The sequence below is a fragment of the Haliotis rubra genome, unplaced genomic scaffold (genome assembly GCF_003918875.1).
Source record: "Haliotis rubra isolate DU_JTF1 unplaced genomic scaffold, ASM391887v1 Scf486, whole genome shotgun sequence".
NCBI lineage: Eukaryota > Metazoa > Mollusca > Gastropoda > Lepetellida > Haliotidae > Haliotis > Haliotis rubra.
This window is the reverse complement of record NW_025767175.1, coordinates 272,449-288,847: the sequence shown is the minus strand read 5'-3', so window position 1 is coordinate 288,847 and position 16,399 is coordinate 272,449. Positions and strand designations below refer to the sequence as shown.

General features: G+C 39.9%; 2 protein-coding genes across 2 annotated transcripts in view; one reads left to right on the top strand and one right to left on the bottom strand.

Moving 5' to 3' along the window:
- LOC124291209 (GRIP and coiled-coil domain-containing protein 2-like) overlaps positions 1-2,764 on the bottom strand; it is a 62,569-nt gene extending 59,805 nt beyond the window's left edge. Inside the window, 2 exon segments of the mRNA XM_046728145.1 lie at positions 1,250-1,309; positions 2,657-2,764. Coding sequence (XP_046584101.1) covers positions 1,250-1,309; positions 2,657-2,662 — 66 coding nt within the window. The 5' untranslated portion in view covers positions 2,663-2,764.
- A 6,037-nt stretch (positions 2,765-8,801) lies between these two features.
- LOC124291226 (kelch-like protein 9) overlaps positions 8,802-16,399 on the top strand; it is a 94,643-nt gene continuing 87,045 nt past the window's right edge. The window contains exon 1 of the mRNA XM_046728170.1: positions 8,802-9,398. The gene's annotated coding sequence lies outside the window, so the exon portion shown is untranslated. The remainder of the gene's footprint in view (positions 9,399-16,399) is intronic.

Below are 16,399 nucleotides of genomic sequence, written 5' to 3'. Positions count from 1 at the left end.
CCGATCAATCATCGAAAATAATTGGTTAGCATCATTTATGAAATGTGTTAATGCACACAAAAATAAGGAAAAAAACATGTAGTTCTTTGGGGTTTTTGTGGCAAAATTTCACATCTTTAAAGGATGACTAGTATGGAGGAACATCAATTTCTTAGAGTCTTTAAGATAAATTCAATCATGACTTGGAACGAGCTTGTAGTGCTTATGAAATGTAACAGACAAAACGAACCTAGTGAAAAATACTGTTAATGAAAACAAGTGTTCTAGAATTGTTTGTGTTCGATTATGAGAAAACATGATCGATTGCTTGGTCGTCTAGTCACTGCGACCAATCTTCGATTATTTCAATTAATGGGACCACCACTAGTAATGATCATTGTGTCCAGGGTCCTGATCCACAAAGCATTCTTGTGTAGAGAAGGAGAGTCCAGGGAGACCATTCATAATGTTCGTGGGTCAGGACCCTGGATTACTCAGAATAGTTGCAAGTTTGATTACCATTGCTGGGAGGTGAATATTATCATATTTGTGCTCACTGCTATAAACACTGCTCTTGTATTATATCACCTTTGAATGTGTACTATACTGGACAAACTAAGTTAGGGATATTGGTATTTTTATGATTGATATTTTATCAGTGTGTCAATGAAAAAATAGATCATTATTCATAATTTCAAAATTTACATATATCCCTAACTATTTTTGTCCAGTATATTTTGTACTGCCATGGTGATGCCTTTGTATTGATTTGTGAATGTAAGTTTGTCAGTTTTAGAATACAACTTTCATTACAGCACATTTCTTTGCTGTTTGTTGGTTTCCCACCTAATTCTGTTATAGATTCCCGGTTAACGTCTTAGTTTCAACTTGGGGAAACCAACACATGACAATAAATGAATGTTGAACACCAAATATCTGAAACATTTACAACTGCACACAGCAAATACTCCAGCCACACTATGACAGCTTGCAAATAATAATAATAAAAATAGTCCACTTGTATAACGCCATTCCAGGATGAATATCTTGCTCAAAGCACTAAATAATCAAATGTGGAGGCGAGACCAGTGACTAAAGGCATGAGCACTGACATACAACATTGATATCCAATGACAAACAATCGGACACATCACCGAGTCAAGCTGTATGACCAGCATTGGTCGTTGGGGAACAATTCTGACCCAGTATCCCCTCAGGGATATATTTGAATGTTCAAACATTGAGTTACTAATTCAGCCAACTGTCGCACCTTTGATGCTGGACTCTTCGTCCCAGATTCCTCCATCTTGCTGTCGGCCCCCTCCGCCTCCTGAACACAACAAAACAAAGATTACCCTCGGGTGTTAGTGATATAAAATTTACAATGATTTCTACTTCAATACGATTTAAATTGATTTTAAATAATCATGATCCCTGCACAGTATTGCCTGAAGTGACGCAATTCTCAGAAACTCAAGAGCACAGATATGGCATTACACTGCACATAACTATATATAGCAAGAGCACTTTTATATACAATATATCGCCATGTGTTAGTGCAAACCGACCTGTAAAAGCCTTTAAAATCAGTACTAAAATATAAATGTTTTGGAATGAAGCACATCGCCGCTGCATACACTATTCTTAGATTTGCCTTTCTTTGTTGTTTTCTATGATGCTTTTTTGTTGTGTGTATGATTCCTGCACACCGCACTGTTTTCAGCTGACATGATGCAACACAAAACTGGTACAAGCAATATTAATTTAATTTGTGAAGTTACAACATAAGGATACATTTGAAATGTATTTCCTGGAAACAAATCATCAATAAATGGCATAATAATTTTCAATGCCTATGTTTGCTTAACTTACAGCATGTTAGCATGCTTTATTACTATCTCCTGCACAAACTTGTTAAAATCATCAGGAAGAACATGTGTTCAGTTGTGTGTGGAACAGGTTGAGGACACCTCAAGTAAAGAAAAGCACATTTTGTTTTTGGTTTTGTGTTCTATGAAGTTTGAATAAATACAAAATAAAGCATGCAGAACAGATGCTTTGAGATGATTCCACATTTGCTTACTCAAATAGAAATTCAAATAGAAATGTGATATAATTTAAAAAAATAGTCCAATGAACATTTTTGGGGGGTAAATAAGAAGTTTTATTTTTAACCAACACCAATGCATGCCTATCAAACCCTTGTTGACATCACCAGTTGAACTTGAAAACGTGAAACAGCTGGAAAATATATGTCAGATCTACCTCGCGCATAAGAAGACCCCGCCTTCCTTAAATCCCCATTCGAAGTAAAAAAAACGCTTTATGCACAAAGATATACGATATTAGAGAGTGGTGTATATAAATATAAGTCCATATCTTGCGACTTGCTGTAGTTGTGAACACTGTCCCCCATGGTAAACAGGTTTTATCCACACAGCTGTACACCGAGTGCGTACATTTCTCTGCAGGCTACACGTTCCAACGTCTTTTACACTTTCTTGCAGTACGCAAGTTGCTGACAGCCAGGGACAGCCCACGTTGTCGATATGCAGTCGACGTGATTTTGTGACAATTACGAAAAATGACAAAATTAAGATCAACGTCAGAATCTAGACAGACATCGTTTAACTAACTGACTGACTAGCAATTAGTCTCTAAATATACCTATACTTACAGCCATTATTTCAGTGCTCGACAACTAATGCAAAATAGAGATCACACATAAAACATTATCAATATCACACATCAACAAAAGTCTACAAAAAGCCCGGAAGTGAGTCGTGTCTTCATATACTCGATAATCCAGTACGGACAATATACGATGCTTTTAGAAGTGTGGTTAAACGAAACAGAAGATATAAGGGAGGTAATCGAGCATAATTTGTTTATTACTATCCACTAAACAACTACGACCAAAATACCCAATCAAATAGCACATTTAAACGAATAAGATTCATATTTAATGTAAATGGTGGCATATTCTACATAAAGAATTCCCATTACAAATATTTTATGATTTTTTATTTCATTTCTCATAAACATGTCATTTGTCTCTCTTCTATACAAATACATAATGCTCAACGTTAGTGTCGTACAATGATGGAATCAAAGACAATTGATACGTTCATGCAAGGGTAGTTCTCATTCTCACTACCACTACTACTACTACTACTACTACTACTACTACTACTACTACTACTACTACTACTACTACTACTACTACTACTACTACTACTACTACTACTACTACTCCGGGTTAGAATATTGGCCTTCAGTAACCCATGCTTGTCGTAAGAGGCGACAAACGGGATTGGGTGGTCCGGCTCGCTGACTGGTTGACACATGTCATCGGTTCCCAATTGCGCAGATCGATGTTCATGCCAGACTCTATTATTTACAGACCGCCGCCATATAGTTGGAATATAGCTGAGTGCGGCGTAAAACTAAACTAACTCACTCACTCACTCGTACTACTACTATCATCAAACGCAACGAATTAAACAGCTCATCGCGAGGATGAGGATAAGAATTGTTTTTCAGCAATATGTGTGTGTGTGTGTGTGTGTGTGCGTGCGTGCGTGCGTGCGTGCGTTGGTGGCGACAGACAAACGGATCTGGTTATCCGGCTCGTAGACTTGGTTGATGCATACCATCGTAACCCTCTGCGTAGATTGATGCTCACGAGCATTTAGGTCATACGCTCGATCGTCTTGGCTACAAAGACCACTCCCGTGCAACTTGAAATCTGCGGCGTCCAGGATCGAGCAAGAATTAAACCTTTCAACCCTTGGCACTATATCTTATCTAAAATGCCACATTCATTTAATTTAATTGTAAGTATCTAACACTTAAACAATAAGAAACATAATAGATAAATAATAGTTGATTTCTAAAGCGCCTAGTATCCATCGGCAGGTGCTCACTGGCGCTATGACAAAGGGAAAACCAAGCCCATGCACATGTAAACACACAATCCTGAAAGTCTAGTTCAGATGGCAGAGAGTTCCATAGCTGGGAACTGCAGGCTGAGAAGGCACCGTCAGACATCATGGAGTGAGTGAGTGAGTGAGTTTAGTTTTACGCCGCACTCAAAAATATTCCAGCTATATGGCGGCGGTCTGTAAATAATCGAGTCTGGACCAGACAATCCAGTGATCAACAGCATGAGCATCGATCTGCGCAATTGGGAACCGATGACACGTGTCAACCAAGTCAGTGAGCCTGACCATCCGATCCCGTTAGTCGCCTCTTACGACAAGCATAGGTTGCTGAAGGCCAATATTCTACCCCGGATCTTCACGGGTAGATATCAATCATAAAGTAGACTGAGGCTGATTAAGTAGAGCGCCACCGTATAGGATCGATGTGCATGTTCATGAGAATACAGGGAGATCATGCAAGTCCTTGAGGTATGAAGGATAGATATAATTGTTGAGGCAGTCAAGGATGATAATACAGATCTTGAAGATGATTCGAGAGAAGATGGGAAGCCAGTGCAAGGTTTCGAGAGCAGGAGTGATGTGTTCAGATCTAGAAATCTTTGCGATGCATCTAGCTGCAGAATTCTGAATTCTCTGTAACTACATAGAGAGTTTAGAACTGTGTGGTCTAAGTGGCGAAACAATACATCCCGGTACCAGTTTAATGAAGCGAGACAATATATCATGAAAGTATTGGCAAGGAAGCTGAGGGACGATTTTCATCACGATACGATACGTATCCCGATACTTTACAATTTCTAAAGACAGAACAGATATGATAGATAAAATGACTGAAACTTTATTTGTTATACAGCAGAACCTGTGTTACATTCACACACACTTAAAAAGCTGTTCATCTAATAAAGTTTCAGCATTTAATGTTTAAGAAAGCACAGTCAAACATATTCATTATACTTTGATCAAACATACGTAAGTTTGAAACTGAAGTTGTGTTTCTGCAACAATGCGTTCACAAACAATTCAATGTAATTTATATCATAATTCAGAATAACTGAAAAAACTCTTAAGTATGCTTTCTAAATTTTATCTTCTCTTCGTTCTCTTTTATAACAAAGCTAAGCCATCCTTCATAGATGTTAATAGTGTTATTTGTCAAACAACTAAAACATTTTTCAGTGACTTGAAGACAAGTATTCTACAGTTAAGAGTTTAAAAATTGTTCACACTCTTTCAACTCTGTAACAAACATAGCAGACACAAACACATTTGTATGAGGTTCAATTTTTTTTTAAATTCAAAGGATTTCAAAGAGACTCACTTCCTTTTCCTTATGCAATACTCCTTACAACTTTAAGTAGTATTTGAGTTGTATCGGGATATATCGTCTCTTGTGGCGATACATCGATGTATCATGGACCGTTGCGATATAAATATCCTGATATACTGCCTAAATGTGTTTTGCATCGATGCATTCGTATCGCGTAGTTGACGATGCAAACGTCGATACTATCGAAGAATCGTTACACCACTAATAGAGAGCATTGCAATAATCCAGCTTGGAAGACCTAAGGCACTGCATCAACAATTTAGCTGTCTGAGTATCCATGGAATGGCGAACTTTATAAATGCAATGAAAACAGCTCTACTTATGAGGGAGACTCCAAGATTATGAGCGCTGGTTGTTGGAGAAACAGTAATGTCGCCAATGCGAAGACAAAGGACCAATGATTAAGTTTTCTTAGCTGTTGTCTAGACCCGAGAATAAAAAGACTGACTGACTAAATTTTGGTTTTACGCCGCTTTTAGCAATATTCCAGCAACATCACGGCGGGGACACCAGAAAGGGGCTTCACACATTGGAAATCGAACCCGGGTCTTCGGCGTGACGAGCCAACGCTTTAATCATTAGGCTACCCCACCGCCCCCGAGAATAAAAAGAACTCTGTCATTTAGTTTGAGGTAATTATCCAGTGCCGCGTGTCATTGATGCACAGCTCGAGTCTTGCGATGTTGATAGCGAGTTTTGCTGTTTCGAAGGAAATATATTGATGATTATCATCAGCATAGAGGTGGAAGTGCAAAGAATGTTTCTTCATAATATCTCCGATGGGTAGAATGTACACAGTAAACAGAAGTGGTCCGAGAACAGAACCTTGAGGAACACCATAGTGACTTTTTAATGTGACAGAAAGCTCTTCGAACCTTCACGGACATGGTACAGTCAGAAAGATAGTACTTGATCCACTGAAGGGCGTTCTTTGAGTCTGTTTAGCAATATGGTATGTTCAGTAGTGTCAAAAGCAGCTGACAGACCGAGGAGCACAAGATCAAAAGCTTTCTCTGGCCCCATGGATGTCAAAGTTATATGTACTTATTTTATTTGCAGGTCGAGGGCTTTCAATGGGAATTAAAATGCTCTTCAGGGGCCGGATCCACAAAGCGTTCGTAGCCTACGTTATTCGTAAGAGTTTACGATCGAAAATAAGAAAGTTTTACTAATTTTTACGACCTATCCACAAAGCGTTCTTAATCCATTCGTAAATTCATTATCTTACGAGCATTGTCGTAAATAAAGATCGTCGCTCTCCTGCTGAGGAGGCGACGAATATAGGGGGGTTTCCCAATGACGTCTTCAGGACTGTGAGCATTTTACCTCGTTTTCAGGAAGACATGAAACGATGACGTCAGTATAACAGGTGTGTTTCCAGTAATGCTTCCAATTCATGGCGCTAGTAAAACAAGTGTCGTTCTTGAAACGACAGTGGAAGCAACCATGTAATAGGTATGTATTGGTAGTGAACTAGACCGGGTTGACAAAAAACATCCTTTTTCACATCCTTCGTTTTTACGGTATTCACCTTGTTGACCAGTGTCGACGATTTCTGGTGTGAATTTTTTTGACAGTGTCTTGTGTCAAGAGTTGCGTTGGCATCACACATTGTACCCATGTGGGGAATCGAATCCGGGTCTTCGGCGTGACTTTAGTGCAATGTGTGAAGCCCATTTCCGGTGTCCACCGCCGTGATATTGCGGGAATATTGATAAAAAACGGCTTAAAACCATACTCACTCACTCCTATCAGATAAAAAAGGGCATGCAAGTCTGAGAGCGGTGGGTGGTTGAGCACGCCACAGACCCAGGTTCGCTTTTCCATACAAGTGTAAAGCCTATTTCTGATGTCAGTCGCTTTAGTACCCGTGAAGATCCGGGTTAGAATTGATCGCCAGTAACCCATGCTTGTCGTAAGAGGCGACTAATGGGATCGGGTGGTCAGGCTCGCTGACTTGGTTGACACATGTCATCGGTTCCCAATTGCGCAGATCGAAGCTCATGATGTTGATCACTGGATTGTCTGGTCCAGACTCGATTATTTACAGACCGCCGCCATATAGTTGAAATAGTGCTGAGTACGGCGTAAAACTAAACTCACTCACTCACTTACTCACTCACTCACTCACTCAGTCGCTTTGTATCGCTGTGATGTAGTCAAGCATCTTTGTGTCGAAGCTGAAGGAACTTCCTTGAATGCATCGAGTTACGTAATACGTAGGGGTGGGTACTGCAGAGAATGTTCATATTGCGATATATTGCGATGTGAAAGCATATATTGCGATATGTATTGCAATATATTGCAAGAAGTATTTTAAAACAAAAAACTACTTATAATCGAGTTAAAGCTTGAGTTATAGAGCAAAAACACAACAAAATAACTATGCTTGATTAAGCTTTAACAACAACCTTTATCATGACAAAATAGAAATGTAAATAATATTTGGCACAAATGAAATATCCGAAGATTTCCGAGTGTTACGACGTTTTCCGAATGCAATTCAAAATACCGGTTTTTGATCAGGGTATCGCAATACGTATCGTTTTTATGTTTGACTGACTGACTGACTGACTGAGTGAGTGTGGTTTTACGCCGCTTTTAGCAATCTTCCAGCAATATCACGGCGGGGGACACCAGAAATGGGCTTCACCCATTGTACGCATGTGGGGATTCGAACCCGGGCCTTTGGCGTGACGAGCCTTCGCATTAACCACTAGGCTACCCCACCGCCCTTTCATGTTTGAACCGGTAAATATTGCGCAGCCCTAATAATAAGCATAGATTGCTGCTCATGAAGTTGATCACTGGATTGTCTGGTCCGGACTCGATTATTTACAGACCGCCGCCATATAGTTGGAATAGTGCTGAGTGCGGCGTAAAACTAAACTCACTCACTCACTCAGTCGCTTTGTTATGGCTGTGATGTAGTCAAACATTTTTGTGTCGAAGCTGAAGGAACTTCCGTAAATGCTGAATAAGGAACTTTATTTGATCTTCAGTAAATGCTTCATAGTTATCGGGTGGTCAGGCTCGCTGACTTGGTTGACCACACATCGGTTCCCAATCGCAGATCGAAGCTCATGATGTTGATCACCGGATTGTCTGGTCCACATTATTTATAAGCGGAGGTTATGGCTGTGATCAAGCTGTTTGCTTCGAGATCAACCGCAAAACGACATAATAAGCTGGGATCAAGCGTTTACTTCGAGATAACCGGAAGTTCGACTTATCAAAGTTCGTCACAAAGGTGTTTGACTATTGTTAATTAACAGTTTCGTAAAACCGTACTCACTTATTCTCACTGTGATATTATTGACATCCTGGTCTGTTTGAATGTAAAAAACTGTCTTGACTTGTCAATGCAAGGACACGGGAAGATTGTGATGACAACTTTTAACAACGTTTATACAAATAACGGCGCGGTAACGCACAGCACAGACACCTCATCCAGCACACGTTAAGAAAGTGGGATAAGGGAGACAACCGCTATTGTCACCATGTACACATTCAACCATGTCGCCTTGACCTCATTTCTGACATTACGTGAAGTAACTTGAAAGTAAACAATTGTCGATAGCGTTTTTCGCGAAAACAACATGTGCGAAACGGGAAATGTTAGGAAATGTCGCTTGTGTCGATCGTTCCACGGAAACCGCACTTCGACGTTTCATCAAACTGTACAAGACACAGGAATATGGACGATGCCGTGACGACATATAAGTCTTCCAAGACGAAGATGAAATGCGACATCCAAGCAACGATTACATGCAATACGAAGACACGGTGACAGTTGCTATATAAGCTGATTAACTCCACGAGTTTTCAATATATTTCAACCGAACGTTCGTATATTCTGGATGGCGTCGTGTGAGACCGAAGGCGTTTAAAAACTCAAGTAATTATTGAAACTGTTTCGTAATGCCAAGCCAAGAGACAAACCTGACACCTAATTTCACCCGAGGAAGAAACTAGTGCAAGCAGGTTGTGCTAGAGACATTGTTGGGTTGCTGTCATGTCTGTCTAAAGGTTCATCTCTGTGCAGTGACAAACTATGGCCGCGGAGTAGAAGAAACATGAATTGCAGCTGCAATCATATTGGCTATCGGGTTACTAAGACAGAAGGACATTATTGTATCCACACCTACGTAAGTAGTTTTAATCATACATGCATTAATCACTTACAAATATAAGCTTGGGGTCTAGGAGGTCAGTATAGATTACCTCCCTTTGTATGCCGGGATCCGCGGATTGGCGTTCGATTGCCATGTTCTCCTTGACAATATTTCTAGCTTCCTCCACCACACTTGTGATCTACGACTTTATTCATTGGGGATTTTCTTGACTCATTACTACAGTATAATACTGTTCAAAGAGGCAAAGATGTCACTCGGCAGAAGTGTCAGAATGTGGAGAAACATATAAACTAAATATGCATTTCATTCAAAGGTTTTCCTGTTTGATTTTGTTATCATTGTTTTACAATCCCAGTCATATCACTTTACCATTAAAGGGTTTCTTTATAATTTGTCTCACAGTCCCTGAACCACATGACTTTCCCTCGCTCAAAGCTACAAGACATTTCATCTGATACACTCCATCGCGACATTATGTACAAGAATCAATTTAACCCTTCACTATGGATTTACAGAAAATCGATTACTTCTCCATGGTAACATTGCCTCTGCATTCAAATATACATCCGAGCATAAAATAAACACCACCTTGTACTTTTACCAAATAATTTTGTCTGAAATGAAATTCTTAACTCTTTCCAAAAAATAACCTTTTTAATTTGAAAGAGCAAGTTTCAAATATACATCCGAGCATAAAATAAGTACCACCCTGTATTTTTACCAATTAATTTTGACTGAAATGAAATTCTAAACTCTTTCCCAAAAATAACCTTTATAATTTGATAGAGCAAGTATTTAGCATTTCAAAACGAAAACATCATTGAATTACCATGTACTTTAATTAATTTAATTAATACAGGTGTTTTTCTGTCCTAAAACAAGTTACCTTATTTTGAAAAGTGGAAGTAATTATTGATTGTTATGTGGCCTGTAAATTCGTTATTTATTGTGAATGGATGAAAAGTGGTAAACTAAGATTTAGGAAAAGTTACAGTCAAACTAAAACAAATTTTAAAATGCAGGAAGAAATTGCTTTACAAACTAAACAAACAAATTTTCAGTATCCGGCAAGAAGTGTTTATTCCATACAATTAACTCAAAATCATAAAAGATTTATTCCAAAATCATATAATTTATGTTGCCTTTTTCAGTTTTTGTCAATTAGCAATTTGAATTGTTGGAAAACAGTCTGAATCTTTGACATTCAGGTTTCTTTCTGATTATGCATAATTGTAAACCAAAAGTCACTGTGTTCTTTAATCTGATTGGTTGAAAAACGTGATCAAATGGTATTAGATTCCCGGAAATTCTCTGCGTATTAATACATACAAACATCGCTCACACCATTGTATTGTTACGTCGTCAGCTGTGGTGACGTCATTAAAATCATATTGTGACGTAAAGTCCGAATGACGTCACAAAACAGCAGTTCCAGATGTTACCATGGGAGACAGCCGAAACGGCCGGCTGATGACATTTCACTGCCGTACCCGTACTCGATGTCAATGAGTGCAGACACAAGAAAAGTGTGTGGACCTTTTAGTTGACTTTTGTGTTTACAATGTCGATAAATATCATGTGTTGGCGAATTTCCGGGGTGTTATTGAGTATTTGAAGCACGGAATATTTCATTTGAAACCTCCGGCTGACGCCGTCGGTTCCAAATGAATTCCCGTGCTTCAAATACTCAATAACACCCCGGAAGTTAGCCAACACATGATATTTATCTCCTTATTAAAGCCTACTTGATGTGTAAATGTCATCTTGGTATATAACAGAATTGTTATTTTTAGTCAAAACTTAATTTAATTGTGTAGTTTGAGCAGGAGAGGAATAGTTACCTTGGGTAAAAATTCAGTCCCCTCACATTTTCATCAACATATTCTTTCATAAAGAATTGAAAAGGTTATGGCATTTGTAAAACTGTCAATGGATAAAGCTTCTTTAACTATGGGTTAAATAAATTGATGGCTATACCTTAACTTTTCTGTAGCATTACAGCTTATTTTCAAAATAGGGTGGTTCTTCATTAATGCACGGGTGTATAGATTATAGTTCACCAGTTTTTACAGCGGGGTTCTTGTAAAATAGGATTGGATGATAGACATCAAACGTTCACAAAATGAGAGATATATAATCATATTCATCAGCAATATTTCTGCATGTACATACAGATATGTCTCTCAACTGGTTGCATGTTTGTCCATCAGTCTTTTCAAGTACTAGTAGGTTGTGACAAGACAAACAATGACTTTTATGCCAATAGGTTTAGGCGCCATGCAGCAGACATACCAGACAATAGTTGAGGGTATAACGTTGAGGACGAAACTTACTTTAATAATAATAATAATAATAATGTCCACTTGTATGGCGCCGTTTCCACACACTAGTGTATGCTCATGGCGCCCCGTGTGTAAAGCTAAAAACACTGCAGCAATTGTACAAGTCATTCGTAATATTTCCTGAAAAGATGGGTCTTCAATGAAGATTTGAATAAGTCAAGAGATTTTGCTGTTTTGATGGTTATGGGAAGACTGTTCCACAGTGAAGGAGCAGCATAGCTGAATGATCTGTGACCGCAGTTCTTGAGATTGACAGGGGGTGTTGTTAGGAGGAACTGTTGGTGTGATCTCAGCTGTCGTGGTGGTGTGTACACTGAGATGAGTTCAGAGAGGTACTGAGGCGCTAGGTCATGTAGACACTTGGAACACAATGGTCAAGATCTTGAATTCGATTCTGGCTTGGACTTTATTCTTTATTACTCTTTACCTGTCAAAACTATGACAATATTTGACAGACTATGTATATTTACATGCATGGGTACGACCTGATAATAATATTAATTGTCCAAACATGAGGACGAAACTTATTTTTTCTTTACTCTTTACCTGTCAACACTATGACAATATTGGACAGACTATGTATATTTACATGCATGGGTACGACCTGATAATAATATTAATTTTCCAAACATGAGGACGAAACTTATTTTTTCTTTACTCTTTACCTGTCAACACTATGACAATATTGGACAGACTATGTATATTTACATGCATGGGTACGACCTGATAATAATATTAATTGTCCAAACATGAGGATGCAACTCATATATTTCTTTACTCTTTACCTGTCAACACCATCATATCAGAAGACTATGCAATTTTACATACCTTGGTACAATAATAATATTAATTGGCAATAGTTTAGTCAGTAGTAGTATGAACATCCTTCAATCAGTTCACGACAAAAAGAGTCTGAAAACTTTATTTTAAGATTTGTTTGTATATAGAATAAAAAAAGAAAACTGCACTATTTTATTCTATTCCACAGCCACGTCTGATTTCAAAATATTGGCTTCATGTGTTGGCTTCTATGCACTTTGTACATAATGTTTATCATTATCTTGTTTATACTTTTGGCCGAGGTATTTACATGAGCAGGTTGCTTGTTTACCGTTCCAGATTTCTTCGGAAATAAACATATGAATAAACCACAAGACTATCCAAATTTGAATATTGTCATGTAGTAGAATATTTGTCTTGGTAGAATTAGGTGAAACTCAACGGAATCAACAATTCCCTAACATCAACACAATTCATTTATCCACGGATGGCCATTTTGTCCTTTCAAAGAAGCATACCGATAGAAATAAGTACATTTTTCACGATCAGGGCTACATTGGCTCATAACAGGTCCTTCCATATGGACAATTAATAGTGATCAAGTTGGTCTTATACGATATTGAAAACACTGATGATTAAACCATGAAAGGAATCAGGAATACTTCTCTACTTTACAGGTTTTCTAGTTCATCAACTGCTATTTCGGTACTATAATTGCATGATCTGGGTCATTATCGAGATGAACTCAATACCAACTGATTGTTGATTGGGAATTTAAGTGTGGGTCGGGTGGGGATTAATACCGGTCTGTTGATAAATGATGGGATAGGGACGGCTTAGTAACGGCTTTCCAACGCCACCGTCTACTTGTCAGGTCATTGCTTCTATGCAACATGTCTCTTAGGACCTAATGGATCTGAATAGCAGGTTTTTCTACTTAAATTAAGGGATTCTACTTATCAGATGTAAAATACTGGTATGTATCTAATGAGACTGGGCGTAGGGGTAGCCTAGTGGTTAAAGCGTTCGCTCGTCACGCTGAAGACCCGGGTTCGATTCCCCACAGGGTACAATGTGTGAAGCCCATTTCTGGTGTCCCCCGGTGTGGTATTGCTGGAATATTGCTACAAGGCGGCGTAAAGCGTTTTGTGCTTAGTAGGAGTGAGTGAGTATGGTTTTACGCCGCTTTGTAAAACTAAACTCACTCACTCACTCTAATGAGCATGTTTTTACCGAGGAAAACATCTACATCACAGGATTGTCCCCTTGTACGGCTTCTATTGGCTGACGGGGCGGGCGGGTAGCCCAGTGGTTAGAGCGTTCACGCCGTCTTGCGGAGGACCCGGGTTCGATTCCCCACATGGGTACACTGTGTGAAGCCCACTTCTTGTAGCCCCCGCCGTGATATTACTAAAAGCGGCGCGTAGAACTAAACTCAATCACTCACTCTATAGCCTGACATTAAGTCCTAGAAATAAAGTTAAATTATATCTACAAAACAAATCCAGAGGGAGCCCAGAACAATTGTTAATTTCCTAGAGCCGAGGTAATCTGTACTTGCCTAGAGCCGAGGTAATCTGTACTTGCCTAGAGCCGAGGTAATCTGTACTTGCCTAGAGCCGAGGTAATCTGTACTTGCCTAGAGCCGAGGTAATCTGTACTTGCCTAGAGCCGAGGTAATCTGTACTTGCCTAGAGCCGAGGTAATCTGTACTTGCCTAGAGCCGAGGTAATCTGTACTTGCCTAGAGCCGAGGTAATCTGTACTTGCCTAGAGCCGAGGTAATCTGTACTTGCCTAGAGCCGAGGTAATCTGTACTTGCCTAGAGCCGAGGTAATCTGTACTTGCCTAGAGCCGAGGTAATCTGTACTTGTCAATATAGACTTGAGTAGGACTCCTAACTCTTCTTATCTCAAGGATCTGGGATACAGCAGGCTGGTTGGTTGGTTGTTGTTTAACGCCGCACTCAGCAATATTCCAGCTGTGGGGTAGCCTAGTGGTTAGAGCGTTGGCTCGTCACGCCGAAGACCCGGGTTCGAATCCCCACATGGGTACAATGTGTGAAACCCATTTCTGGTGTCCCCAGCCGTGATGTTGCTGGAATATTGCTAAAAGCGGCGTAAAACCAAAACTCAGTGTATGGAGGCGGTCTGTAAATAATCGAGTCTGGACCAGACAATCCAGTGATCAACAGCATGAGGATCGTTCTACGCCAATGGGATACAATGACATGTGTCAACCAAGTCAGCGAGTCTGACCACTCGGTCCCGTTAGTCCCCTTTTACCACAGGTGAAATGTGGTTATGAGCCCATTTCTGGTGTTCCAGATATTGCTTGAAAATTACTAAAAGCGGCGTAAAACCTTATTCACTCACCCTATGTGAAATACTCTGACATTTAATCGTTTCTGAAATCTGGATGCCTATAGTGAAATGTGTTGGTAATTACTCGGCGTAAAATATTTTTTGACTTAAATGTCAATTTAAACACAAGAAACGACCAGTTGGTTGACATCCGACAGCGATGGTATTATGGGAGGGGGTACATATGCATTATACCGGATACATGCGTGCCATATTGAATTAGGTCACGTGATGCGAGCGCGTAAAGGTGACAAAATATAAAACTGAGATGAAAATAACCCTAACCCTAACCCCTTACCCCTAACCTACCCTAACCCATAACCTAGCCCTTACCCTAACCCTGCTAGGTATCCGGTATAATGCATTCTTGCCAAGGATTTTCCTTACCATTCTTTCGCTGGCTGCAAACGAGAGGATCTTGCAAATCTTTACACTTCCCCATTTCGGATTCAGCGTTTTCAGTTTTGTAATCCACACGTATCAAGTTTTTCCATGTCGTTCCAACATGTTTCTGCATTGGGATCTTTTGATACGGGTCTCTTCTTCTTTGTAGGTGGCTCTGCAATTACAAAACCATCATTTTCTATGATTTCCATTTTCATTGCTTTGAAGATTTTCCTGAGATTACTATTGCCACGAACGGCTAGTGTCGAATAACGTCGGGAACGGTTAGCGATGATGACGTCATCGCGTAATGACGTCATTACGCGTTGACGTCATGTAACAATCGAACAATCAAACCCGCCATAGATCTGAGTCCTACATATATATATTTTATTAATGTGCTATCAATCTTGCACAATATCGAGGTGATGGACTTATAAGATCATTGTTAACAGTTACTGTCAAACACTGGGGGTACAAAATGTCGTTTTTGTCACACAACCTGTAAAAGCAACTGTGACCAATAATTGGTGAACCCTGTGATTGGGGACTTGAGAGGCGCCATCAATACCTCGTGTGACCTCTGGTAAGAATTCATGCTTCACATCGCCTTCTCAGGGATGACGTCAACCCTCTGATGACGTAAGCCGGTATGCGTTGCCAGGTATCGTTTTGGACACAATTTGGAGCCAATCTTTCGTTTCTACGGCGGTACACCCGGACTCTCCCGTCTGCATGGAACATATTAAGTCTACTCTCATCAGTGAACAGAATACGTTGCCATTCTCGCCGCTATTCTCAGGGCCGCTGCATCTTTTCTCGTAGCATTCGCCTCAATGTTACAGTATAGCAGGTACCAATTGTAGTCTGGGGAGGCAAGGTTGGGCGGTCAGCGCCATCCCCCGGAAGAGTCGGTAGGTCCTGATACCGACATGACGCAACCCTCTGCTCACTGTGTGTCGGCTTACCCAGTGACCCAATGCCGTTGCTGCAGATTCCATCACTGTCAGGAACCGATTGCGTAGATGTCATGTGCGTAGATATCTATCTTGTCCAGGGGTTGTGACGCGTGGTCTGCCACTCCGAGGTCTGTCACAGGTTCTGCCAGTCTGGTGGTACCGCTGGAACAACTTAGCGATGGTCTG